Source organism: Typopeltis vanoorti, chromosome 3 (assembly GCF_054136105.1).
Source record: "Typopeltis vanoorti isolate ZY-2024b chromosome 3, IOZ_Tvanoo_1.0, whole genome shotgun sequence".
NCBI lineage: Eukaryota > Metazoa > Arthropoda > Arachnida > Uropygi > Thelyphonidae > Typopeltis > Typopeltis vanoorti.
Genome location: NC_143551.1, coordinates 141,457,486 through 141,482,028, shown reverse-complemented (window position 1 = coordinate 141,482,028; position 24,543 = coordinate 141,457,486). Strand labels below are relative to the sequence as shown.

Below are 24,543 nucleotides of genomic sequence, written 5' to 3'. Positions count from 1 at the left end.
TACCACCAGATTTAAAAGAAGGCAAATGTGTGAAATGATGTTTATAGTAACAACGTATGGTGGCGAAATGTATATTGACCATTCAATCAGAGAGCTATTTTAAGTGAAATGCTAGATACACCATTATAGGATCTCAAATGAAATATGCTTAATTTTCCAGCATGAGACTTTTGCCCTATTTCTATCAGCTTCTAATACTGAAAAAGTTTTATATTTAAAAGTTCAGTTTTAAATATTTTCTGAGATTAATACAACTTTTCTAATAAATATGAACTTTTTCCCTTCAACTAATAAAATAATGGGTCAGATATATCAAAACACTAATTTGAAATTCAATATGTGCTTTGATCTTTTCTATCAAGTTAATGAAACAGATGTTATTGTCCATTAGTATTATATACATTGCTGGACATATAAACCTGACAATCTTTTATATAAACATATAGTTGAATTTTTACTTATTAATTACTCAATCTGATCTTTGCTTATGTCTATCAAAAAAGGTCAATGACTAATAACAGCAGATTCCTGTTAATAGTTATTGGCTGAATATAACAGACAATTTCACTCAGTCAAAAGTAATGTAAAATGTGAAAATAAATTTTCAAATAGGACATCGTTATTATTCTACTGAAGTTATCTTTATTATTATTATTATTATTAATATTTTTTGCAAATATTCGGAATGTGCAGTTGGATACAGAAATATCCTCTATATTCCAGTGACTATTTGCTTATGAAATCAGTCTTAAATTCCAATACAACAATATGTTGTTAAGCATGGAATGCTTCCCAGCTAAATACACCACTGTTAAACACTATTATATCACTGGTGTGTGTGTGTGTGTGTGTGTGTGTGTGTGTGTAAGTGAAATGCAAATTTGGATATATGGGATATAAAAGTTACATAACTGCTTAATGAATCCAACAATTATTAATATAAGTAAAAATAATACGCTAATACAGTGAAGTGATAATTTAATAAAGCAATCAATAAGAGTGTACTACTGTTTAAAAAAAAAAAAAACTAAATGAAAAACAATTTTGGCACATTTCATGTAACTTTCAAACCCCTTTTTTTTTTTTTTTTTACAACACATTATTTTACTTATTTGGATACCATCAAAGAGTGATACAAAATTTAAAAAAGTTATACAAGCTGAGGTGATAATGACAAGACAGATTACACGTGAAAATAAAACTTGCTTGTCTTTTAATATATTAAACTAAATATCAACTTTTAATTATAATATTTAAAGTTAATTGTATTAACTTTTAATATTTAATATATTTAACTAAATTGATTTGAATCATGTTAAGCCATTCAAAACTGTACTTATCATAATTCAAATAAATTATTTTGAACCATTTGGCTTTTTTTCCTATCAATAACAAAAATAAATACCCTAACAATCCATTGTACTAAAGCAAATTATGCTAAATGGGCCAGTGTGATGATGTGAAATCAGTTAAAATTACTGAATCCTGCATTATTTATTAGTATATTTTGATAAAAAATTTCACACTTAATGCAACATTGTAGAGAACTAAGATTGAACACCAAATAAAAAAAAAAAATGTAAATTTGCTTTCCCACAAATACTGAAAAAAATTAGAATAATAGTATAGTTGGTAAGCATAAAAGCTAATAAGGCAAAATAAAAAAGTCTTTTCTAGGAGTGATACCAAAAAGTAGTAATACTAGCTGATAAATTACAAATGACAATTAGATAAGGCAAAAGCTATCACTGTTTCTCAACATATTAACAAGAAAAATGAGATTAATCATTTTTAAATTTATTTCAACAAGTCCAACATCTTGATTAAAATATAATTCACCAATAACAACTGAGCATTATTTGCACCATTCCAAGTCATAACCATTTAACTTATAAAACAAATAAAATGCAGATTTCCACAAATTGTCATACTATATTTTTTCTTATCTTCAGCATTCAAAATAAGTTCCTGGCTAGGAAAATGTCAGAGATGCAATATTCCAAAAAATATCTGGAGTATTCTGGAATTATATGGAAGAATATGCAAACCTTATTTTGCCCACAACTGTGCACATACATGCACTAATATGTGAATATGAAAATACAGTTATTTAGAAGAATCCCCCCCCCCTCTCCCAATTAACATGTGCTTATTTTGTTGCAAAACTTCTATTAAAAAAAAATGAAAAAATTTCTGCATTAACTAAAATATGAGAAAGTTCAGGTTTAAATCAGTCTATTTTCTTGATATGGATGATTCATTCTTACAAGAAATCACATCTAAAAATGGTTAATCCTAAAAAACAAAAAATGCTGCACTTAACAGTAAATTGCTTTTAATAGCATTCTTAACTAGAATAATATTAGAATTTTAATATCAAATTAATTTGAAGAGTAAGAAAGCCATTGTGTACAACTTCAATTTTAAACCTGATTTGGCCTTTCAAGTGAAAACGGATTTCATAAAGCCTGGAAAAGCTAATCAGTGTTCAGTACATTAATACACCAGAAAGAAAAATGGAATTATTTACTTTGTAGAAGTTTATAAGATCTATTTACATATCAAATTAAAATATACATACAAAATTGCTATGACAGATTAGGCAAAATCTGCCTGCTTTTCACAGTATGGTATTTTTAAAACTCATATGCTCAAAGGAATCCTTTGTTTCATGGAGTAACACTCAAAACTGCACCTGACACTTCTCTTTGGACTAAAATGTAATGGGAAAACAGCATTTCTATAATACAAGTAAATGCTACTTTGCTGGGACTGTTTGTGGTGACTGATGGATTGTCTTTCTTGTACGCTCACCTTTTCTCCAAAGAATTATTTCCTGTTAAAAAAAAGTGATTAACAAACTTTCATCTAATACAAATTGCATATTTAATTTTTCAGTTAAGCTCTACTTGAATATTACACAATATCAGATAAGCAATGCACCTATTTCTAAAATGTAACATTACATGAACAATAATTCTCCACTTATCCTCCCCACTGCAATCTATGTATGATTGGTTTTTAATTGGTTCCTACATGATGTTCCCAGAATGAAAATTTCTCGAAGAATGCATGCTTGGTAAGCAATTTACTAGTTACTATTATCATATAATCAGAATTACATTCTTACAAAACAAATCTGGTTTTCTCTTGTAGTGGTCTCTCATGACCAAGTAACTTGGCTTCTTTGAAAACCTACACTTAATACTCTGATAGGGAAGTTAATCCAACCTACATAGTTATTATGACTGTAAACTGTATGTGTTCTTCTGGCTGCTTTGTGAGAAATGAAAAGCCAGTTTTCAGGAGGGAAAGCCCTGCTACTTTTAGATGAGAACAGCTAACTTACTTTCAAATGAAAAGCCTGATAAAGGTTTTCATCCTAGACAAGATTCATATCCATGACTTTCCAACCAAAGTGCATCACCAAAACTAAGCTACAGAGGTTCTCAATAAATGAATACAGAATAAAAAAAAAAAAAGCAATAACATTTTTGTTAAACATTATGAAAAAAAAAAATTGTAATGCTGGTATTAAATAACATAAATTAACCTGACAGTAAAATAAAATGTTTATTTGGATACTCAACTAGTTTCATGAAATAATTGTTTTACATCAGGAAGATATAGTGAAAAAGAAACAAAAAAACTACAAACAAGTAACAATCACAATGTACATATCTGCAAAAGACTAACAGTGGAATGTACACTTATGCTGTGTGTACAATTGATGGTTAGTGGCACTATGCGTAATGTTTTCCATGTGAGCTGACTATTTCATGAGAGAGGACCATACTTGATTGCATGCCTTGTTTCACTGTTGTGGATGTTTTATCATTTTTGCTGACTCGGAACACTCGAGTAGCAACTGTAATCTATGCAGATCACTTCAATTCACCTCTACAATATTTTGTGTTTAGTTTACATTGTATGTACTGTCAATCCTGATTTGCATTTCCCTCCCTCTTAAGCACAGGTAGTCTTGTAAATGCCAAGAAAATAGTGGAATTTTGGAAGCCTAAGAATATTAGAAATTTTACTGTGGGGATAGAAGTGACTAACCTAACCTTGTCTGTGACTAACCAAATACAGGGGGAGAATTACTGCTCCTCCAAAACTTATATTCTTCTGGTTGTTTGGGGGGGGGGGGGGTGACATGGGATTTTGTTGACCAAAATTCTGTTATAACTATTCTTCGGTAGGATGAACTAATGTAATTGAGCTCTTGGGTTCTTTTGTCTGTATTGCTGGATATTTTACATGCTCTCTTACTTAAGGTTCATATAAAAGGAGGAATAGTGAGAATGTGAGTGTAAGAACAACAATGTTATATAACTATGTTAATGACAGGAATGGGCTTTGTCATGGAAATGTTGATGAGGAGGAGAAAACAATTTCAACTTTGTGTTCATCTGGTTTGAACCCATCTAAATGTGCAAAGATGTCTATGTATAAGGCAGAAGAATAGAGATCTGCAAGTTGTCCAACTGTGCCATGCAGACATACAAAGGGGTAGTGCATGTTGCCTTAGTCAATATATTAGGACCTCAGATTGTAGGCATTAGTGAGATCTGGCTATCAAAATCAGACATACTAACTGGTATCGAGTGTAAAGGGTACACTATTTTTAGGAAGGATAGACAGAATAGGAGAGGAGGGGGAAGGCAAGCTGCTAATGATATCACGACTTGAATCCAGTTAGAGTTGAAACCTATGATTGTAGTACTACTACTACTACTAAACGTATTTCATGTGGAGGTGAGTTTGAAGCTATGGTGTGAGGTGGAATCTAACAAGATCAATTACATAGTGTGATGTTGTTACAGATCTGGTGGATTGGTTGCTAATGATGAAGAAATGCATCACCAAATAGACAAGAGATGAGCACGAAAAGAGTAATCATAATGGGAGAATAATTATCCAAATATTGATTGTATAGCAGTAGATTCTCAGGAGAAGAATGAAAATGCATTTATTGAGCTGTTGCGGGACAACTTCCTCAAGAAGCATATGACAGAAGGAACTGTAGGTCAAAGAGTGTTAGATTTGATTATACAGGGTGTTTCAAAAAGAATGTCCCGATTTGAAAATTGGCTACTTCCACAGCTGAATGAAGAATGTGAAGATTACATTTTTCAGCATGACGGAGCACTGCCACATTGGAACCTCCAAGTTCGTCAGTTTCTAAATGAAACATTGCCTCAGCGATGGATTGGACGCACGGGACAACATGACCTGGCACTACACTCTTGGCCTCCAAGATCTCCAGACAGCACACCTTGTGACTTCTTTTTTATGGGGATATGTAAAAGACTGTGTTTATATTCCTCCATTACCCGCTGACTTGGATGAGCTCAGAACCAGAATCATGGCTGCAGTAAATTCTGTGACAGAAGACACGCTCAGATGTGTTTGGGATGAATTCAGCTATCAGCTTGATGTTGTCCGTGCAGCAGGTGGAGGGCACATTGAACATTTGTAATTGTGGCGAGTGAAACTTTAGGCCTTACTTCATACTTCGTAATTTATTTTGTAACTGTACCACATTTTCATTATTAAATATAATTATTTGAAATTGGGTCATTCTTTTTGAAACACACTGTAGTCTCAGTGAGTGTTTCAGTTAAAGATGTAACTAATCTGCCTCTGGTGTTGGTGACAATGATACTCACTTGAGAAGTGACCAAGTTTATGAATGTTCCATTCAGAAAAGGTTACATGCTGAACTACAAAGCAGGAAATTATGACCAATTGAGGAGTATACTGGGTTCAGTGGAATGGGATCGGTTGATGGATGGGAAAAATATTGACAGTGTATGGGAAGTATTTAAACAATACTTAAATGATGTGATATCAGAGTGTCCCCCAAGAGTTCAAAGAATAAATATGGTAGGAGTTAAATGGATGTGTAATCTCAAGCAAGAGATCTGTAAGAAAAGAATGATGTGGAAGAAACACTGTGCATAAGGATGATGTGCATTATGAAAATTATAAGCAGCAGGTTAGAATAGTCACAACTTTTGTATGGAAAGAAAAGTTCTGAGTATGAAAAACTGACTCTGCTTGCTAAAGACAACCCACAAGAATTCTATCAATATGCTGCAAGTAAAAGAAAGAATGAATATGAAAGAATAACTTTTAAATGCAGATGGCATGAGGGGTAAGAGACGCACAAGAGGTTGTTCAACTAATGAGTGCCCATTTTGTTAAACGCTATCAACCTGGTGTACACAACATTGAGCTGTTACCTCTTCACTGGATGAAGAAATTCAAGTGTTTGAGGACAAGGTATTATAGTTGTTGCACAAACTAAATAAGAATTCAGCAATAGGGACTGATGGAATATCAGCACGTGTGCTAAGAGTGTGTTCAGCTGAACTGGCTATTCCTTTGACCAGGCTGTTTAATGAGTCTCAGAACAGAAGATTCTGCAGGAATAGAAAGAATGTATGGTAATTCCACCGTATAAGGGGTGGTGCAAAGACCGATGTATCCAACTATTAACCAATTAGTGTCTCGGGAAAAGTGGTGAAAACTTTGGAAAAATTGGTTAGGGCTTGCATTCAGAATTGGGTTGACAGTGAATCTCTATTTTGCAATGAACAACATGGGTTTACTAAGGGAAGGTCATGTTTTAGTAACTTGTTCAATTCTATAACAATGTTACCATTGAACTAGACAAGGGGAATGAATACACCATGATACTTTTGGATTTTTTCTAGGGTTTTGACAGAATACAATATGATAGATTGTTGCATAAATTGAAGAATATGAGTTTGAATTATAGAATATTAGAGTAGATAAGAGGATGGCTGACTGAGAGATATCAAAAAGTAGTATATTAGTATATGGGAGATGTGAGTCTGCAACATTTAAAGTAACCAGTGGTGTACTACAAGGATCAGTGCTTGGTCCACTGTTATTCAATCTATACATTAATGATATTGGGAAGGATTTGACAAGCAACCTACAGCTAATTACTGATGATGCAAAGATAGGGTAAGGTAATCAGGAATGCTGCTGATATGCAGTATGATTTGAATAGGCTGGAATTGTGGGCATGATTAGATATCCAATGCTGTATTATATTAATGGGGTTAATATTAAGTCTGGCATAGATACGTTGACGATGTTTTTGCGATCTGGCCCCCAGACACTAGACATTTTCCTTAGCCACCTAAACAAACAACACAAATGCATACAGTTCACAATTGAGATTGAAAAACAGAACACACTTTCGTTTCTAGATACATTTGCCACACGTCTTCCTTCTGGCAGTCTTTCCTTCACTGTTTACCGGAAAGTGACACATACTGGCCAATATATACACAAACTCCTTCCACCACCCAACACAAAAACTAGGTGTCATTAATACTCTAAAAAACAGGGCTTTGAAGATCTGCTCCAACGAACAAGCACTAAAAGATGAATTCAAAAGTTATCAGCAATACTTTTCTAAAAAATGGTTACAGCCAAAACACTATTAACAAAATTCTCTACAAGACCTCAATAAAAAACAAAGATAAACCAGATTACAATAAAACTATAACCATTCCTTACATTAAAGGGACATCAGATAAAATAAACAGAATACTATAGAAATACAACCTCAAAGCCACCTTTAAACCTCCTGCAAAATTAAAAAGCTTACTCAACTCATCCAAAGACTCACTCCCTCTGCTGGCCCACCCTGGAGTATACCGTATTTATTGCACCTGTAATCTACCATATATAGGGGAAACAGGACATGCAATTCCTATCAGACAAAAGGAACATAAATGACACATTAAATATAATAACTATGGTGAAGCTGGCCTTTCTGATCATGCCCTTAACACCTTACATAGAATTGACTGGAAAAGCATTAGTTGTTTACATCACACCAAAACATGGTATGAATGCAAATTTAAGGAAGCCTGTGAGATTCTTATCAACCACCCCAATCTGAACAATAATGATGGTCTAAAAATCCCAAGCATATGGAAGGCACATATTCTACCCACGGAACCTGTCTCCCTAAGAGTTAACTATAAACAAGACTGTAGATAATCCAGAATCCTAAAATCTAATATAACAATTGTAATGTTAAAAATAGGACATCATTGTTACTGTAAGAAAACTATCTATAAGAAAGAATGTTTTTCTCATGTTATCTTAAACAGAATTTAGCTTTGATGTAGTTTCTAAGTAATTAATTAATTTGTAATTTTATCTCTATTTTTTTTTTTTTTCACTAGAGGTCATGTCAGTAAAATAACCGGTGATCAAATCATTGTTTCTTTAGCTTACTGTGTGAAATGTAACTCAGCTTGTCCTTGTATATACTCCAGATGATGACTAATATGAAGGTCGAAATGTCGGAAAATTAATAGTTATTTATAGCACAGTTGTAAAGTCCCTAATTTCTAAAATGAATGCTGATCACCATACAACACTAAAAGAAAGGTTTCTTGGTTTTTTTTTTTTGGGGGGGGGGGGGGGGGAAATGCTGAGAACTTATGTTTACTAGAAGATCCAGATAGTTACTTTTAAAAAGAAGTTTTCTAATAATGCATACCAGTTACCGAAACTGGTGCTGCTATTAGTATCACACCCTTCAGATTACAGCAACCCTATTTATGTCCTTTCATCCAAATTCCAATAATCATTTGATGAGGAAGTTCCCCAATGATGTCCAACCTGTGAAGTAAGTTTTACTCCATTCAACCATGGTAAAATTATCAATTAGCTTCTGTAGCTATAAATAAAAATTTCTTCAAATACAGTTTTAAAAATTAAGTTCAGTAGTTTGAACGAGTCTAATATCAACAGAAATGTTATTAACATTATTAATAATAATTTTAATAACAAATCGCTTAACATCATCTATTTTCCATTCATTCTCCAAATTCTTCATATTTTTCTGTGATTCAATACAATCCTGCAACGTCTACTTCAGTATTGTAATAAAATTGCTAGATTCAAATTCCACAGTTCAATTTCAGTTCACATAAACCCAATACTTCAAGCAGTTGCCAATTACTAAAATGAAATAACAATACCTGTTATCTGATTTTTGAAGCTCAGGTGTTATTCAAATAATATCTTTCAGTATTATTTAGTTAATCTTAGATCACTTGTAAATAAAAAGATGGAGCACTTTAATGAAATAAAGTGGAGATTGTGTATATGTACAAACCCATAAATATATAACAGATTTAAAAAAAATTGTAAATGACAGTATGGAGACCATATTGTCTCTTGACATGTGTGGTATAACAATGGCAGCAAAGATGTCATTGTTGGATGAATTGAATTTACATCAATTTGTTGTGTAGTGTGTGTGAGATGTATTCACTGAGAAAGATGAAGAATTTATAGAAGGAGAGCAAAATTGACAAGCAAGTGTACAATAAATGTTTTAAGAGTGAGTATTAGTTGGATGGAGAGAACGAAGCACATGTTAGTAGAGTAGACAGTATCAATGGCAGACTGGAAAAATGTTAATGTTAGAAATCATGTTGAATATGTGGCGGTAGAAATTCAGGAGATGAAGTGGACTAAATAACAAAATAGTGCACTTGCATGTTATTATCCTTCCCAGGGCAAAGTGCAAAACCAAAAAACTGCAGAAATGTAAAGAGGATTAAAAGAGCTGAGAAGAGAAAGAAGCAGGAGGTCCGAGATGTATCAAGACCACATGAATAAATGATAGAAACAAGGTAAAGAGACAATTTTGTATGGAGATTCTATGATCAGAGGAGTACTTAATGAAAGTAGCAAAATCTGTTTTCCTGCCACAAAAGTCAATTAGTGATGCTATCCAGATGCAAAAAAAATAATGTGAAAGAATTAATTGTCATGGTTGGTACTAATAACCTGAGAGGTAAGAAGTATTCTATGAGGGAGGATGTGAAAGAGTTGCTGGATGAAGTAATGAGTGAGAAGATGAGATTGTAAGCATCCTATAACACCATGATAGAGGCGAACTCAGTGGGAGACACTGATACCAAACAAATCAATATGCAGGTTGTGCAGAAAGAATGATGTAGGATTTGTGAACCTAGGGTTTTGAGTTTGATGGAAAGAAGGATTTGTATAATGCTGTTGGTCTGGTTTTGGTATCAGGTATCTAGACAGTTTCTGTTCACCGACAAGAGTGCTGAAGGCACAAAGTCAGGAAGACTTAAGCAATTAGGGTGGATACAGGTAAGAGAGTGTGTATGCCTGTGTGAAGGCAAGCAAGTGTGAGAATGACTAACAAATGTGGAGTCTAGTCTTTCAAGCAACAATATTGAATACAGTAGTCAATTCAGGAAGAAAAGGTTGATGGGAGCCTAAAGCAATGTCAGTGTCTACATACTAATGCCAGAAGTATCAGGAAAAGAGGGAGAAGTTTTTGGCACTGTTAGTACAACCTAGCCAAAAGTTATAGGCATTTGTGAGACTTTGCTAACAGCAAATGATGCAGTTATGAGGTAGAACGTGAAGGATTTAATGTTTTCAGAGAGGATAAAGAAGAGAAGATGGAAAAGGGATACTAATGATGACAAGCAGATGAAATGTAGCCAAAATGAATAGGAGACAGACAGGGAAGGTAGCTGTTCTTTTTGAAGTAGTCTGATGTAAGATTGAAGACAAGAAGGCAAAATTTATGGTTGGGTGCTGCTATAGGCCAGGGGTTTCCAGAAATGAGCAGTAAGACATATCAGAAAATTAGTACGAGTGTAGGTCAAGTAATTATTATGGGGAACTTCAATTATGGAGATACAGATTGGAAGGGGAAAAAAAAGATCATGACAGGAAGAAAATGAAATTTATAACACCTACTGAGAGATAATTACTTCAGGCAGCATATGATGGAGGGGGGACTAAGAATATGAGAGTATTTATCTGGTTACAAGATCAGATGAGCTATCCATAACCAAGTTGCTCGTGTTGCTTCCAATTGAGGAGAGTGAGCATGAAATCTTGACTTGGGATATTGTAAAGTATGGAATATTCTGTTGAGAAGGGGTATATGTGAAATTACAAGGCAGGTGATTATGACAAACCCAGGAGGAAGCTTGGAGCTGTGGCATGGCATAAAGCCCTGCAAGGGAAAGATGTTAGTAGTGAATGGGAGATAAGGGGCATCTGAAGGAAGCAATGCCAGATTGCATACCTAAGGTCAGGAGGGTTAATCAGGTAGGAACTAGATGGACGACTAGTTTCATTAAGCATGAGCTGCAAAAAGAAAAATTGTTGTGTAGGGTATATAAAGAAAAGGTGACTAGGAAGTTCATGAACAGCACAAGGGTCAAGGCAAGAAAGGGTATCAGTATGGTAAGAAGGCAAAATCAGATTATCAGAAGAATCTAGCCACACATGCAAAGGAAATCCCAAAGATGTAAGTTTTTTTTTTTTTTCACTTGGTTAGACTGGTTTTTTATGGGAGATACTGAGACAAGGAGTGATAAGAGCTTGGTCCACCTTTACGAGTTGCCTCAGTCCTGAAGATACTTCAGGCGCAAAACTTTGTTTGCTTACACTTGGATAAAGGATTAAACTAAATTTATTATTATTGAAATCCCAAAGAGTTTCTTTCACTACATGGCAAGTAAGAGGAAGAACGACTACAGAAGGATAATGAGTGCTGACAATGGTGAGGTGACAAAGGCAGAAAAAACAGTTGAGCTATTACTGAGAAACCACTTTGCAAGGATATATCATTCAAGTGAGGTTACTGCTATGATCAATGTGACAGGGACTGGTGTGGAAACAGGTGAATGAACTGGAGATTCTTAGGATACTGCAGAATCTCAATATAAATACAGCCATGGGATTAGATGGGATACCAGCATTTTACAAGAAGGAGCAAGGAAGCTGGCAATGTCTCTGACTAGGCTCTTTAAGTCTCAGCTCTAACAGAGTTCAAAGGAAAATAATTCCTTTGCATAAGGGAGCTCTAAGACTGTAGGAGCAAATTATAGGTCAATCATCATCTCAGGAGTAGTGATAAAAGTACTTCAACAGCTAGTTAGAAAGAAAATTCAAGAATGGGTAGATAAGATACTGTATTTTTTGCCTTATAAGACGTGCTTTTTTGTACCTAAAATTGATCTGAAAATTAGGATGTGTCTTATGAACCAGTGCATATTACAGTGTGTGTTATACACCGATGTGTTTTTTTATATATGTGCAGTTACAATGCACCATCACTTGTTGGTAATGCGTGATCAGTTTGAATAGTTGTACAGTCATTAATAGTCATGCATTTAAAATAGCAATCAATACATTATTATATTTACATTTTTTTTATAACCCATGAATTCTATGAAGCACAGATACAGCTATACGATTGTGATTGAGCATGCAAAAAAAAAGATGGCAATAGGGCAGCAGAGCAGCACTTTAGGCCTCTGCCTACAGAAAAAATTATACGAACTTGGAGGAAACAAGAGCAGCAATTAATAAAGCAAATTCTAAAAAATACAATCTCTGCAGAAAAATGGCAAAATAGCCAGAAATTAAAAATTAATTAAAATCTTGGATAATGGATCAAAGAATATCAGATTGCTGTGTATCTACAAAAATTATTATTCAATGAGCAAAGTTATTGGCAAGAGAAAGTAATATCATCAATTTTAAGGGGTCGCCATCATAGTGCTTTAGATTTCTGAAGAAAAATGATTTATGTATGTGTGCATAAACAAAAATATCACAAAAAATGCCAGACGAATTAGATAATAAAGTTATTGAGTTTCACAGATTTATCTTAAATATTAAAAAACAAAACAATTTTGAACTTTCACAGATTGCTAATATGGATGATGAAGTGGCTCTGACTTCTGATGCACCCTTGAACAAGGCTGTTGACTTCAAAGATTTAAAAAAAATTATTGTTAATATTTCTGGTCATGAATACTGTAGTTTTATTGTGCTGTGCAGATGGAACAAAATTGACACCTTTTTTAATTTTTAAAAGAAAAACTTCTCAAAGGCATTTGCATTCATATTCATTCAAAAGGATGGATGGATGAGGAAGGGAAGAAGTTATGGATAAAGAAGGTGTGGTCAGGACGTCCTGGCAGATAATACATCATCATCAAATTCCTGCCATGTACCCTCAAGGAGTGTACAGGATATGATAGTACCACATGAAAACTGTGGTACTATCATATCAAACACACAAAATAAAAAATGATGGTACAACATGGCAGATAATACATGTATTAAAATTTTTAAAAAATTTTACATGAAAAATTTGATGCATAATTCATGTGTCTTATACTGCAAAGAATTTTTTTTTCTCCCAAAAATTCAATATGAAAAATGTTGTGTCTAATATAACAGTGTGTCTCACAAAGCAAAAAATATGGTAATACTCTACGAAGGGCAACATGGCTTTGTGAAGGTCGGTCATGCCTTACTAATTTACTAAATTTTTATAACAGAATGATTACTGAGCTGGATAAAGGGGAATGGCTACATGATGATTCTGCTAGATTTTGCAAAGGCATTTGAGAGAACATGGAACTTGACTAAAATTAGAACAAATGCGGTTGGATATGATAATAGTTATGAAGGTGGCTGATGGATAGATAAAATGTGGTATATGGAAGAGCAGAATCCAGGTGATTTATGGGTGTAATGTTAGGTCTGTTACTGTTTAATTTGTACATAAATGATATAGGAAGTAATCTGAAGGAAAATATTCAGACGTTTAATGATGATGCAAAATTGGGCAGAGTAACAAAAAGTTATAAATTTTGGGATAAATAGATTACAAGCTGTGTACTAAATTGATGGAACCATACTCCAGGAAATAGATGAAACTAAAGATTTTGGGGCGATAGTAGATACAGTTGAAGTTCAGAGGGCATATTGCTAAAGTTGCCAAGATAGGATTAATCCTTCAATAGGATTACATGCCTACTGAACATGACAAGTAAATAGAGAGAAGGAAATTGCTATTCCTCTTTATAAGGCCTTAATACACCCACATCTGGATTATTCTGTGCTCAGATCTAGTTGCCAGAGTTTCTTGGGGATGAGGAAGCAGTAGAGAGGATCCAGAGACAAGTGGTCTATGGAATACTCTCTCTATGAGGATAGATTGAGGGTTTGTGGGTTGCAGAAGTTGGTTGATGGGTGAAAAAGAGGGGATATGATAAAAACATTTAAGTTATTTAAAGGATTTTATAGGATTAATGCAGAGGAAGTATTTCTGCACTCGCTACACGTGGGGAGGGAGAACAAGACGTCATCCCTGGAAGTTGAGTAAGTGTTGTTAGGAGTGTGAGGACTACATTTTTAACTTGGAAAGTGGTGAATGAATGTAATGTATTGCCAGAGACAGTCGAGTTCTTTGCCTGTTAATTGATTCAAGGAGAGATATGATAAATAATGCGTGGATAGTTTGGGTTTTGAGTAATGAATCTTCAAACTCTCTCGAGGTGCTCGCATAATAATAATAACTTCCAATTTCTTGATGGCATAAGATGGACGATATGCTGTTAAGTTATTCAAAATTGTATCAGTCTCATTTATAAATGGGAGTCTTCAAATAAGTTCTTAAGATCTGATAGCATGTTAAGCAAATCTAAACCTACTCTGAAATCTAATATTAGTCTATGCTCTGAGTACTGCAGCTTCTACCAAACTATTCAAAATAAGGTGACTTGCAAGTTAATAAAAATAAAAAAAAAATGCATGTTTTATCCTTCATTAAATATTTGTCTCTTAAAATAATGATGATCAAATTAAATATAAAAGATTTCATGCATGTATATGAAATTCATTTACTTATGTTAAAATGTAAACAGTAAATTGACAAATAAGTGTTTTTATCTTTTGAGTATGTTGTGTTCAAATGATTAATTTTAGTTTCAGACTATAATTTTTTTCTATTTATACATTTACATTTTTTTTTTTTACATTCATAAAGTGCTTGAATGAGATGGTATCTCAATGTATCACTAGTGTTCGAAGAATAAATAGGTTGGGAGTGAAATGGATGTGCAGCCTTATTAAGCAAGAGATACACAAGAAGAAGATGATGTGGAGAGAATATTGTGAGAAAAAGAAAGGAGTTATGAAATATATAAAGCTCAGGCCAAAAAAGTAACGAGTATTGTGAGAAAAGCTAAAACAGAGTATGAAAAGAAATTGCCCATACAAGCTAAAGACAATCTAAAAGAATTTTATTGTTATGCTGCAAGCAAAAGAAAGAATGAATATGAAAGAATAAATTTGGTACATGAGTGTCAGATACTAAGGAGATTGTTCTGTTAATGAGTGCTCACTTTGCTAAGATATATCAACCAGGTGTATGCAATAACATAGTGCTACTGCTACATTGGATGAAGGGTTAGAGGTTCATGAAAATGAGGTTGAAGAGCTCTTGCATAACCTGGATAAGAATTTACCAATAGGAACAGATGGAATATCAGCCTGTTTGCTAAAGGAATGTTCAGCTGAATTGGCTAGGCCTTTCACACATTTGTATAACTCGAGTCTCAACTCAGGAATGATACCACAGAAATGGAAGGAATGTATGATAGTTCCATTGCACAAGGGTGGTGCAAAAACTGATGTGTCTAACTACTGACCTATTAGTATCTCTGGTGTGGTAGTGAAGATTTTAGAGAAGTTGGTAAAAACTCACATACAGAAATGGGTAGACAAGCATTCTATACATGTCAGAGAACAGCATGGGTTTACTAAAGGAATGTCATGTTTTAGCAATTTGCTCATATTTTATAACAATGTTACGGTTGAGTTGGATAAAGGGAACGGATACACTGTGATAATGTTGGATTTTTCTAAGGCATTTGATAGGATACCACACAATCGGCTGTTGTGTAAACTGGAGAATATGGGATTGGAATATAATCTATTGACTTGGATCAGAGGATGGTTGACAGACAGATATCAAAAAGTGGTATACAGGGGATGTGAATCTGCCAAATTTAAGGTAACCAGTGGTGTACCTCAGGGTACCTCAGTCTTTGGGCAATTATTGTTCAATCTATACATTAATGACATCAAGCAGGGTCTATCATCAGATTTGCAATTATTTCCTGATGATGCAAAGATAGGCAGGGCAATCAGGGATGCTACTGATATTCAGCAATTATAAAATGATTTGAATTAGACTGGAAATCTGGGAAAACGAAAATGGCTATCAGTTTAATGTCAGCAAGTATAAAGTTATACACTTTGGCATGATTAGAGTTCCAGCGGCATATTATATTAGCAGGGTTATGCTACAAGAAACTGAGGAGGCAAGGGATCTTGGTGTATTGGTGGATAAGTATTTAAAGTTCAAAGGTCACATAGCAAAAGTTGCAAATACAACTCAGAGGATAATTGCTATGTTGGACATGTAAGGATAAGGAAGTAATTTTGCCTCTTTATAATGCTTTGATAAGACCACATCTAGATTACTGTGCGTAGATTTAATCTCCCAGTTTCCAAGGGAATAAAGAAGCTGAAGAAAGGTGCAAAGAAGAGTTAAAGATTATATCTGGATTATGGGATTTAGATTATGAGGACAAATTGCGAGTATGTGGATTGCAGACTGGTTAACAGGAGAAAGAGGGATGATATGATAGAGGTCTACAAACTTTTGAATGGGTGTTATAGCATTTCAAATGAAATGTTTTGTTATCTGGAAGGTGTGGGGGGGGGGAACACGAGAGCATCCATGGAAGGAAGGATCCATGGAAGGTTGTTCTCAGTCAAGAAAGGGGTAAGAGCTAGGTTTTTCTTCCAGAGAGAAGTGAGTGAGTGGAATAATTTGCCCTTAGGGATAGTGAGTGCATCTAGTGTAAATAATTTAAGGGAAGGTATGATAGCTGGGTTGGGTAATTTACAGCCTCCCTCGATGAGTCCTTGACTCTCTGGAGGCCTCAGATAATAACAATAATAATATCATTTTGTTTAGCCTTCCAATAACATAACATCTACACTTTGTGGTAGTAAGTTGTATTCAAAATGACACCTGTAGGAAGCTGTCCAAAAAGTTAAATGTGGAGAAAGTTTTGCAATAGATTTGACCTGGTCAATCGGTTTGAATGGATGCATTAGAATTATGACCAAAGAAATTAAAGCTATGAGGCCAGTGCATTTCCTGCTAGTTTGTGAAATGAAGGTGGATTACATGTGAAAACTGCTTTATGCTCTGGCACATCTAAAGATGTACCAAATCTTTAGGCTGAGAAAAAAAAGTGATGAGGATGAAATATTAAGCTATCTGAAAAGTGTGATAAGAATAGATTAGAAACAACTGGTAATTAGTTTACAGAATTAACAACACATAAAGTATATTAATTAAAGGTAACTTTAATGAATAACTTCTATATTTCGGCTAAGTCACATTGCCATCTTCAGGAACATAAAGATATGGTATGTGCATGCAGGCACTAACACAAAGCAAATGAGGAAGAAAGCAAGAAACTAATATTGTTCCTAAAGTCCTAATGGTGCCCTCTTGCGGGCTAATTTGGTAGTCTTGGCAGTTAGGCTGAAGTTCTCATAATGTAAGTCTCAAATTTGGGGTAGTTTCATGCACCCAAATTTGTTGAGGTTAGGAACGTTTTTTAGAGCTGCTGAAGATTCTTTGAATAATCTTTCGTATTTAAACTTGCTGCGATGAATTATTTTTTTTCTTCTTCCAACGAATTTTATGGTGGGTATCTAAGGCATGGTCTGCCAGCCCAGTGCGGCTGTACTGGTGAAACCGGATGTAGTCTTTGTGTTCTGAAATCCTGATATTTGTTGTTCTGCCTGTTTGGCCAAAGTAGGACAATTGGGCATTGTTAATTCCGTAAACTAATTACTAGTTATGTCTAACCAACGTATAAGCCTTGCTACTAGATTAGAAACAGAACAAACAAAGTTGAATGTGGTGAACAAAAGTGCCGATATGTGAGAATGGTGGTGAAAGAAATCAAGAACTATTGTTTGGAAGCAGGTGGGCATTTACTCGGCAAGATTGAAAAGTGAAATGCATAGGGATGAAAGGACAATTGAACAAACTGGTAGATGAAAGGGGTAGAGTGAAGTATGGTAAAAAAAAAAAAAGGGCAAATTTATTATCAGAAGTGTGACAAATGAAGAAGTGGATGGATACAATTTCCAGGAACTACACTATCATTCTTCCTATCTCGGTATGGTATCTCCTTAGTACAGTAATGAAGATGTCATATCTGCCTTTCAGTTAGGAAGACCTGCATTCAGATCCTGTCTGGGATTTGAACACAGAGATAAGTTCATTGATCTTATACAGTGATGAGTAAGGTTTCCCCTTTCTGAAAATCTTAGGTATTTCATTCCACAAAACAAAATCAACCAGAGAAACATGAAATTTACAGACATATGACCTCAAACTTTTTACCAATTTGAACCAATTCAGATGTAGCCATGTGCCTTTCATTCAAAGGCTGTTATCCACCTTATTGTACTTCATGGAAGATGGATAACAGTGAAAGGAACATGGCTGCATCTGAATTGGTTCTGATAGCAGGAATAATTTCAAAGGTGATAGAGAAAGTTAAAAAAAAAGATTTGAGGCAATTGCTGAGACAACTTATGGGAAGAAATTAAGACTGAAGCAACTGATGCCAGCACCTTTTTACCCAACACAGTATGAAACAAGTGAACTGTTTTCATCTCAGTATGATACCTCTGCCCATACAGGAGTACCATACTGAGATAGGAAGAATAATAGTGTGGTTAGGAGAGCAGTTAGTATATTGTCTAAATGTGATACCAGAAAGTTGAGAAGAACAAAGATGATCAGTATAGCAGCAGTACTACCCAAGGGCCTGCATTTGTCCAGAAATTCTCTGGACAAATGCAGGCTCTTCATGCAGCTCTTGATTTTATTAATACATTTAAACACAAACTGCATGAAATTTGTCCTCCTCCTAAATGTAAGAAACCAGTCAAGTAAAGCAACATTCACATTTCACATGCACTGCAGACTTCTCTTGAAGTTTTCCATGCTTTCCTACTTGACAGAGTAGGATAGGTTCACAGAGCTGAACTGAAAGATAGGTCTTTTTAAGAGGAAATAGGAGTGTGGGGGGGGAGGGGAATGGAATTTGCTAATGTTCTTATCCTAAACTTCCACTTTTGTCAGAATTAATATTATCATCCTCCACTTTCTATTTTCTTTGTCTTCCTTAAAAATAACATATCTTTGAATTTAATCTCTAAAAGTATCATACTCTATCAGCCAAGTCACACAAAATGCCAATATGAATATTTCATGAAATCATGAAGTGACTATTTCATCCTGATCAATGCTGCAAACTTCCTGCCTTTATTTTTGATATCTCTGGGATTACCATAAGGATAGTTATCAATCATAAGCTTAGAGAAATCCTTTTCAAGAAATTCGTCCCCTAATCCCAGCAGCAATGATCCATATACATCTAATCTATATTTTGGATCATCTAAGTACAAGCAGTCACCTTTCTGATCCCATTTATCCTTTCTTATTTGCACAAGTTACTCACCTGATCAACACACAGACACACACACGCCTCACTTTCCACCTTAAAAATGCTTGTTTCTCAGATTCTTCACAACGACACTTCATAGATCAGCAGTCCCTTTAAATGCTTAATTTGAATCCACTCAAATACAATCATCCTACAAATAGAATCCTTTCTCCTATCTAAATGATTTCATACATTCACATAATGAAGCTTAGCATATAAGCAGAAAAGTGACAACCAACAAGTAAGATACGGATCTTACTAGCATTCTATATGCTATTTATCTATATTCTATTTATCATATTATTATTACACAGGCACCTCCATGGAGTTTGAAGACTCATCATGGGAGACCCAAATTATCCACACTATCATATATCTCACCTTGACCTCAAAAGCATTCACAACAACCCATTCAACACGCAATAAGCAAAAAATCTAGTCCTCGCACCCTTGCTACTGCACTTTTACTTTCCAAGGTTTGTTCTGCATTTTGTATGTTCCTCTTGTTCTGCCCCTTCTAGCTTAGTGCTGAAATATTTCCTCTGCATCAATCTTATAAAACTCTTTTAGTACCTTAAGTCTATCATATTCTCCTTTTTTCTACTATCAACCAACTTGTGCAACTCAGACTCTCAATATAGTGTCATCATAGGCATCACTCCACAGACCATCTGGATTAATGAGCACAGTAATTCATATGTGGATATATCAATGCTTAATAAAGAGAAATGATACCCTCCTTATCTTTGTAACTGTGTTCATCAATAACAGTAATCCTATGAGCTAACTCGGCAACCTTAGCAATATGGCCTCTGAACTTTATCTACCACCATCCCCAAATCTCTAGTTTCAATATGGTACACAGCTTGTAAATTTTTTTTTTATCCTAAAATGCATAAATTTAGGATAAAAAAAAAGATTACAAGCTGTACTTTTCCACAAACTAGCAGCCATTATCTTTTGTCCATACTGTCTGCCTATTTACTTCAAATTGTAAGCTGACTAAGAGGTCTATAGAATTTCTATGAGAAGAGATTGAAGGTCTGTGGGTTATAAAGACTAGTTAATAGGCAAATAGGAGGAGGCATGATGATAGAAACAGACCAATGTCAAAGGTTAATACATGGGATAAGTAAGGGAGAGAACCTCGAAATTAAGTAAGAGTGTGGGTAGCAAGGGTACTAATAAGGACTAGTACCCTTGTAGTTTTTTTTTTTTTTTTTTGCCTGGATGATGGCGAATTGGTGAAATGGGTTACCTAAGGTGGCTGCAAGTGCTTATTGGTGTATAAGCACAAGGAAAAGTATGATAATTGTGTGAAAATAGTGCAAGTGATTCATAATGAAAGATTCCATGGAGATGCCTAAAAAAGCAGAAATATCAGCTATTGATGTCTGATGATTTTAAATATGTGCATTTAAAAAAAAAAACAACTAAAAATAATAAAAAACCTGTTGCTTGAAGTATCTTCGGTCTTCTTCATCTACAAGAACAAGATTCAGATAGTATCTTACAGAGAACTTTTTATTTATATCCTTCATAGTTGGAGTCAAATCATAGCCTGCTAAAAACACTCTTATTGGAATAGATTCACCTGAAATCACAATGAAGGAATATCAGTAATTCCTCTAATTAATCCAGTTTTGAAATTAATTCATCTCTAAACAAAATGAGAAAAGTTTCAAAGTTTTAATTAAATCAATTCTAGAACTAAATCTACATGAAAGACGGTAGAAAATTAGTGGCATGTAGAGTTTCATGTACCTTTATTGCATATCTTTTTAAGTAAACATAAAATTAGGGATGTGCTGAATATTCAAGTTTTGCTTGCAGGAAATTGATGATGATTGCTGAATATTTAAGCTGATTCAGTATGTTTTTCAAATATTCAGCTTTGGCCAAATCAGTAGAAAGATTCAGTATTTAGAGGCTGAAGTAAAAAATTCATGTTACATGTGTCTTAACTTACAACCAATTGGGAAAAGTCTCTCCTTATCTTGCATGACTGCATACAAAAGGCATGTCGCTTGCCGTTTTTATTTTAGTCTATATTATGCAGCATTAAAAATGTTTATATTATGAAATGTTAAAATAGATTTTAAAATATGAAAAAAGTAGTTTAGGTTATGAATTAAAAACAATATTTTTATGATTTATATACAGATTCAAAATTTGCAAAATGTAAAATATGAAAACAAAAATATCTGGGTGATGCAGAAAAAAAGAAAGTATATATATGAACAATCATGTTAAAAATGCAAGCGTGGCAGTGAATTTGTAAACCAAAACAAAGAAACTGAAATATTAACTCACAAAATCTAAAAAAAGATGTAGATGAGAACACGAAATCTTTGCATTATGTTATGGTTGAAATGACTGCATTGGATATAGAGCCACACATGACTGTTCAAAAAGACAGATTTCCAAGGCTAATGAGTAAACTATTTTGCAGTGCAATTTCTCTGAGAAAATTTTTTTTGTCACCATTCATTGAAAGAATTTTTTCAGAAGCCAGAAATATCTATGAAGCAAGCTCTTTGATAACTACTCTTACTCACCAACTGCTGTTCACTTATGAAAAAATACAACTCCCTGAAACAGGACTGCTTTGGTATTGAATGAGGGTTCTTGCCATTTTAAGGTTTCTGCCTTCTCTCTGATAAGAACAACCGTTCGAAACAACTATCAAGCCAGTCAAACCTTAATCAAAAGCACTAATTGTGTTTTAAGTCGTGTAAGCTAAGGCAAACTCCGACATGTAGGATTGTATTTTCATATGCTTTCTGGTTAATTTTTGAAACTTTCAAAGCTTCTCTCTCTATACATGCATGCACGCACACACACACAATATATATATATATATATATATATATATATATATATATATATAGGGTGGTTCAAAATTCTATATACAAACTTTGAGAAGAGGTAGAGAATGTCAAAATCAACCATATTGACATAGAAAAGCCTGACCGGAAACCCCACCCGGAAGTGACAGGTGGCACTGCTCAGCAGTGCTCCAGGTGAGCGATTGGGGCTTCCTCATTCAAGCTTTTGATGTTGCAGGAAGAACATGCATTGTTTTATGAACACTGAGATGGCAGACTTGCACCTCGTTTACCATATTATGTATCAAACAACTACTGAACTGTTCAATTACGCCAAATAAAGTTTTTTACACTACTTACTGCCATGTGTTATTTCTGTATTTTTGTGTCCCTGTTAATACCTTCTAGTGGCGTTTCCAGTCATGGTTTCCTATGTAAATATGGTTTATTTTGATGTTTTCTACCTCCCTCAAAGTTTGTACATGGAATTTTGAATCACCCTTATACACACATATATATACATATATATATATAGTTAGGTGAAGATTATTATTATTATACGTATTTTTCAATCATAGGCAGAATCATTGAAAATGTCAACTGTGTTATGAATGGAGAACCTGTGGAACAAGTGAAACATTTCAGCTACTTAGGCACGATTTTTACTGAAGATGGTAAATTAAATATAGAAATAGACAACAGAATCAGCAAAGCTGGTATGGTAGGAAGTCAATTGAATAAATTCATATGGAATAAGAGAGAAATTAGCCAAAACACTAAATTAGTTGTATACAAGACGGTGTTTAAACCAATTTTAACTTATGGATCTGAGAGCTGGGTCAGAAGTAAAACACTTGACCAAAGACTAGAGACCACAGATATGAGAGTCCTGAGAAAGATTATAGGCGTGAACAGATGGCATCAATGGCAATAGCATGTTAAAAACGAGAATATGAGGAAAGAACTTGACATTGTCAACATCCAGGAATGTGTTAGCAGAGCTAATCTCAGGTGGTATGGTCACTTAAACAGAATGGGTGAAGAAAGATTAGCAAAACAAGTGTTCTCTGCTAGGTTGGCAGCAAAACGACCCAGAGGAAGACCAAGATATAGGTGGATTGATACGGTACAAAGTGCCTTAGACGATAGAAATATAAGATCTGATAATGTTGGAGTTTTGACAAGTAAACAGACTGATTTGGAGGAAAATTGTAGATAGGAAGTTAGTAATGATGTAATTTTTTTCATGTAGTACTATCATATCCTGACACCCCTTGAGGGTACATGGCAGGAATTTGATGATGATGATTTTTCAACCTGTCTTCATTTCTTCAATTTGGCTGAAACACACTGATATTAAATTTTTATAAACAAATGTTTTGAACAAAATAAAACAGTCATTGATTTTTTTTTTTTTTTTTTAGATATCTAAGTGTATTAAAGAGCAGACAGGAAGAGCTGCTGATTAATGACTAAACAGACCAGACTGAATCCTCTGTGAGTTGAAGTTTCACTACATATGGTAGATTATGTCAAACAGCACATTTACTTAATGGAGGGTTCTTGCTGTTTTTGCCAGAGAATCAGAATGAACACTGAAAATGTATCTACTGAAACAACTGCATTATTGAAGACAATGCACCAATCTACGAAGTCAGCAAAAAAACTGGGTCAAATTATATGAGATGAAAACCAAAATAGCTGATATCTTAAGCAATATAAAAGCTCAATCTCTTGATTAATCAGCAAGAACCTTGGAATTACTGATTAACCTCTTGGTTAATCAGTAAGAACCTTGGTTAGCTGGTTTAATTATGCAACAGCAATCCTAGTGAAATTCACAAATATTTCAGTTTTTCATCTATGATGTCCTGCTTTCGGAAGCTCAAGCATCAAAGCACATAGCTGCCCAGCATTGGCTAGGTACTGTTCTGTCCAGTATCCTTCCACTCTTGGAACACCTTAACTACAGAAGTCTGCAAATAGCATACATTTCCTGGATGCTGCCACACTTCAACAATCACACCTTTTTGAAGTGTGTTAGGTCATGTCTCTTGCCCATATCAATCAGCAACTTTGAACAGTATATGACACACTACCAGTATTACTAGCTTTCACCATAATATGAATGCCATCTGATAAGGTGGAATTGGCCAACTGAAATAACTGGGTGGTCATAATAATTTGACTGGATTGTGTATACTAGGTACTTTATATACTAGATATATTTGTCACTTGGTTTT

At 34.4% G+C, this 24,543-nt stretch overlaps 1 protein-coding gene across 1 annotated transcript in view; it reads right to left on the bottom strand.

Moving 5' to 3' along the window:
- Positions 1-963: 963 nt before the first annotated feature.
- The window catches only part of LOC150108618 (vacuolar protein sorting-associated protein 26B-like), a 184,945-nt gene continuing 161,365 nt past the window's right edge, over positions 964-24,543 (bottom strand). The window contains exons 7-8 of the mRNA XM_090416076.1: positions 20,924-21,066; positions 964-2,836 (exon numbers count right to left, since the gene is read on the bottom strand). Coding sequence (XP_090272202.1) covers positions 2,759-2,836; positions 20,924-21,066 — 221 coding nt within the window. The 3' untranslated portion in view covers positions 964-2,758. The remainder of the gene's footprint in view (positions 2,837-20,923; positions 21,067-24,543) is intronic.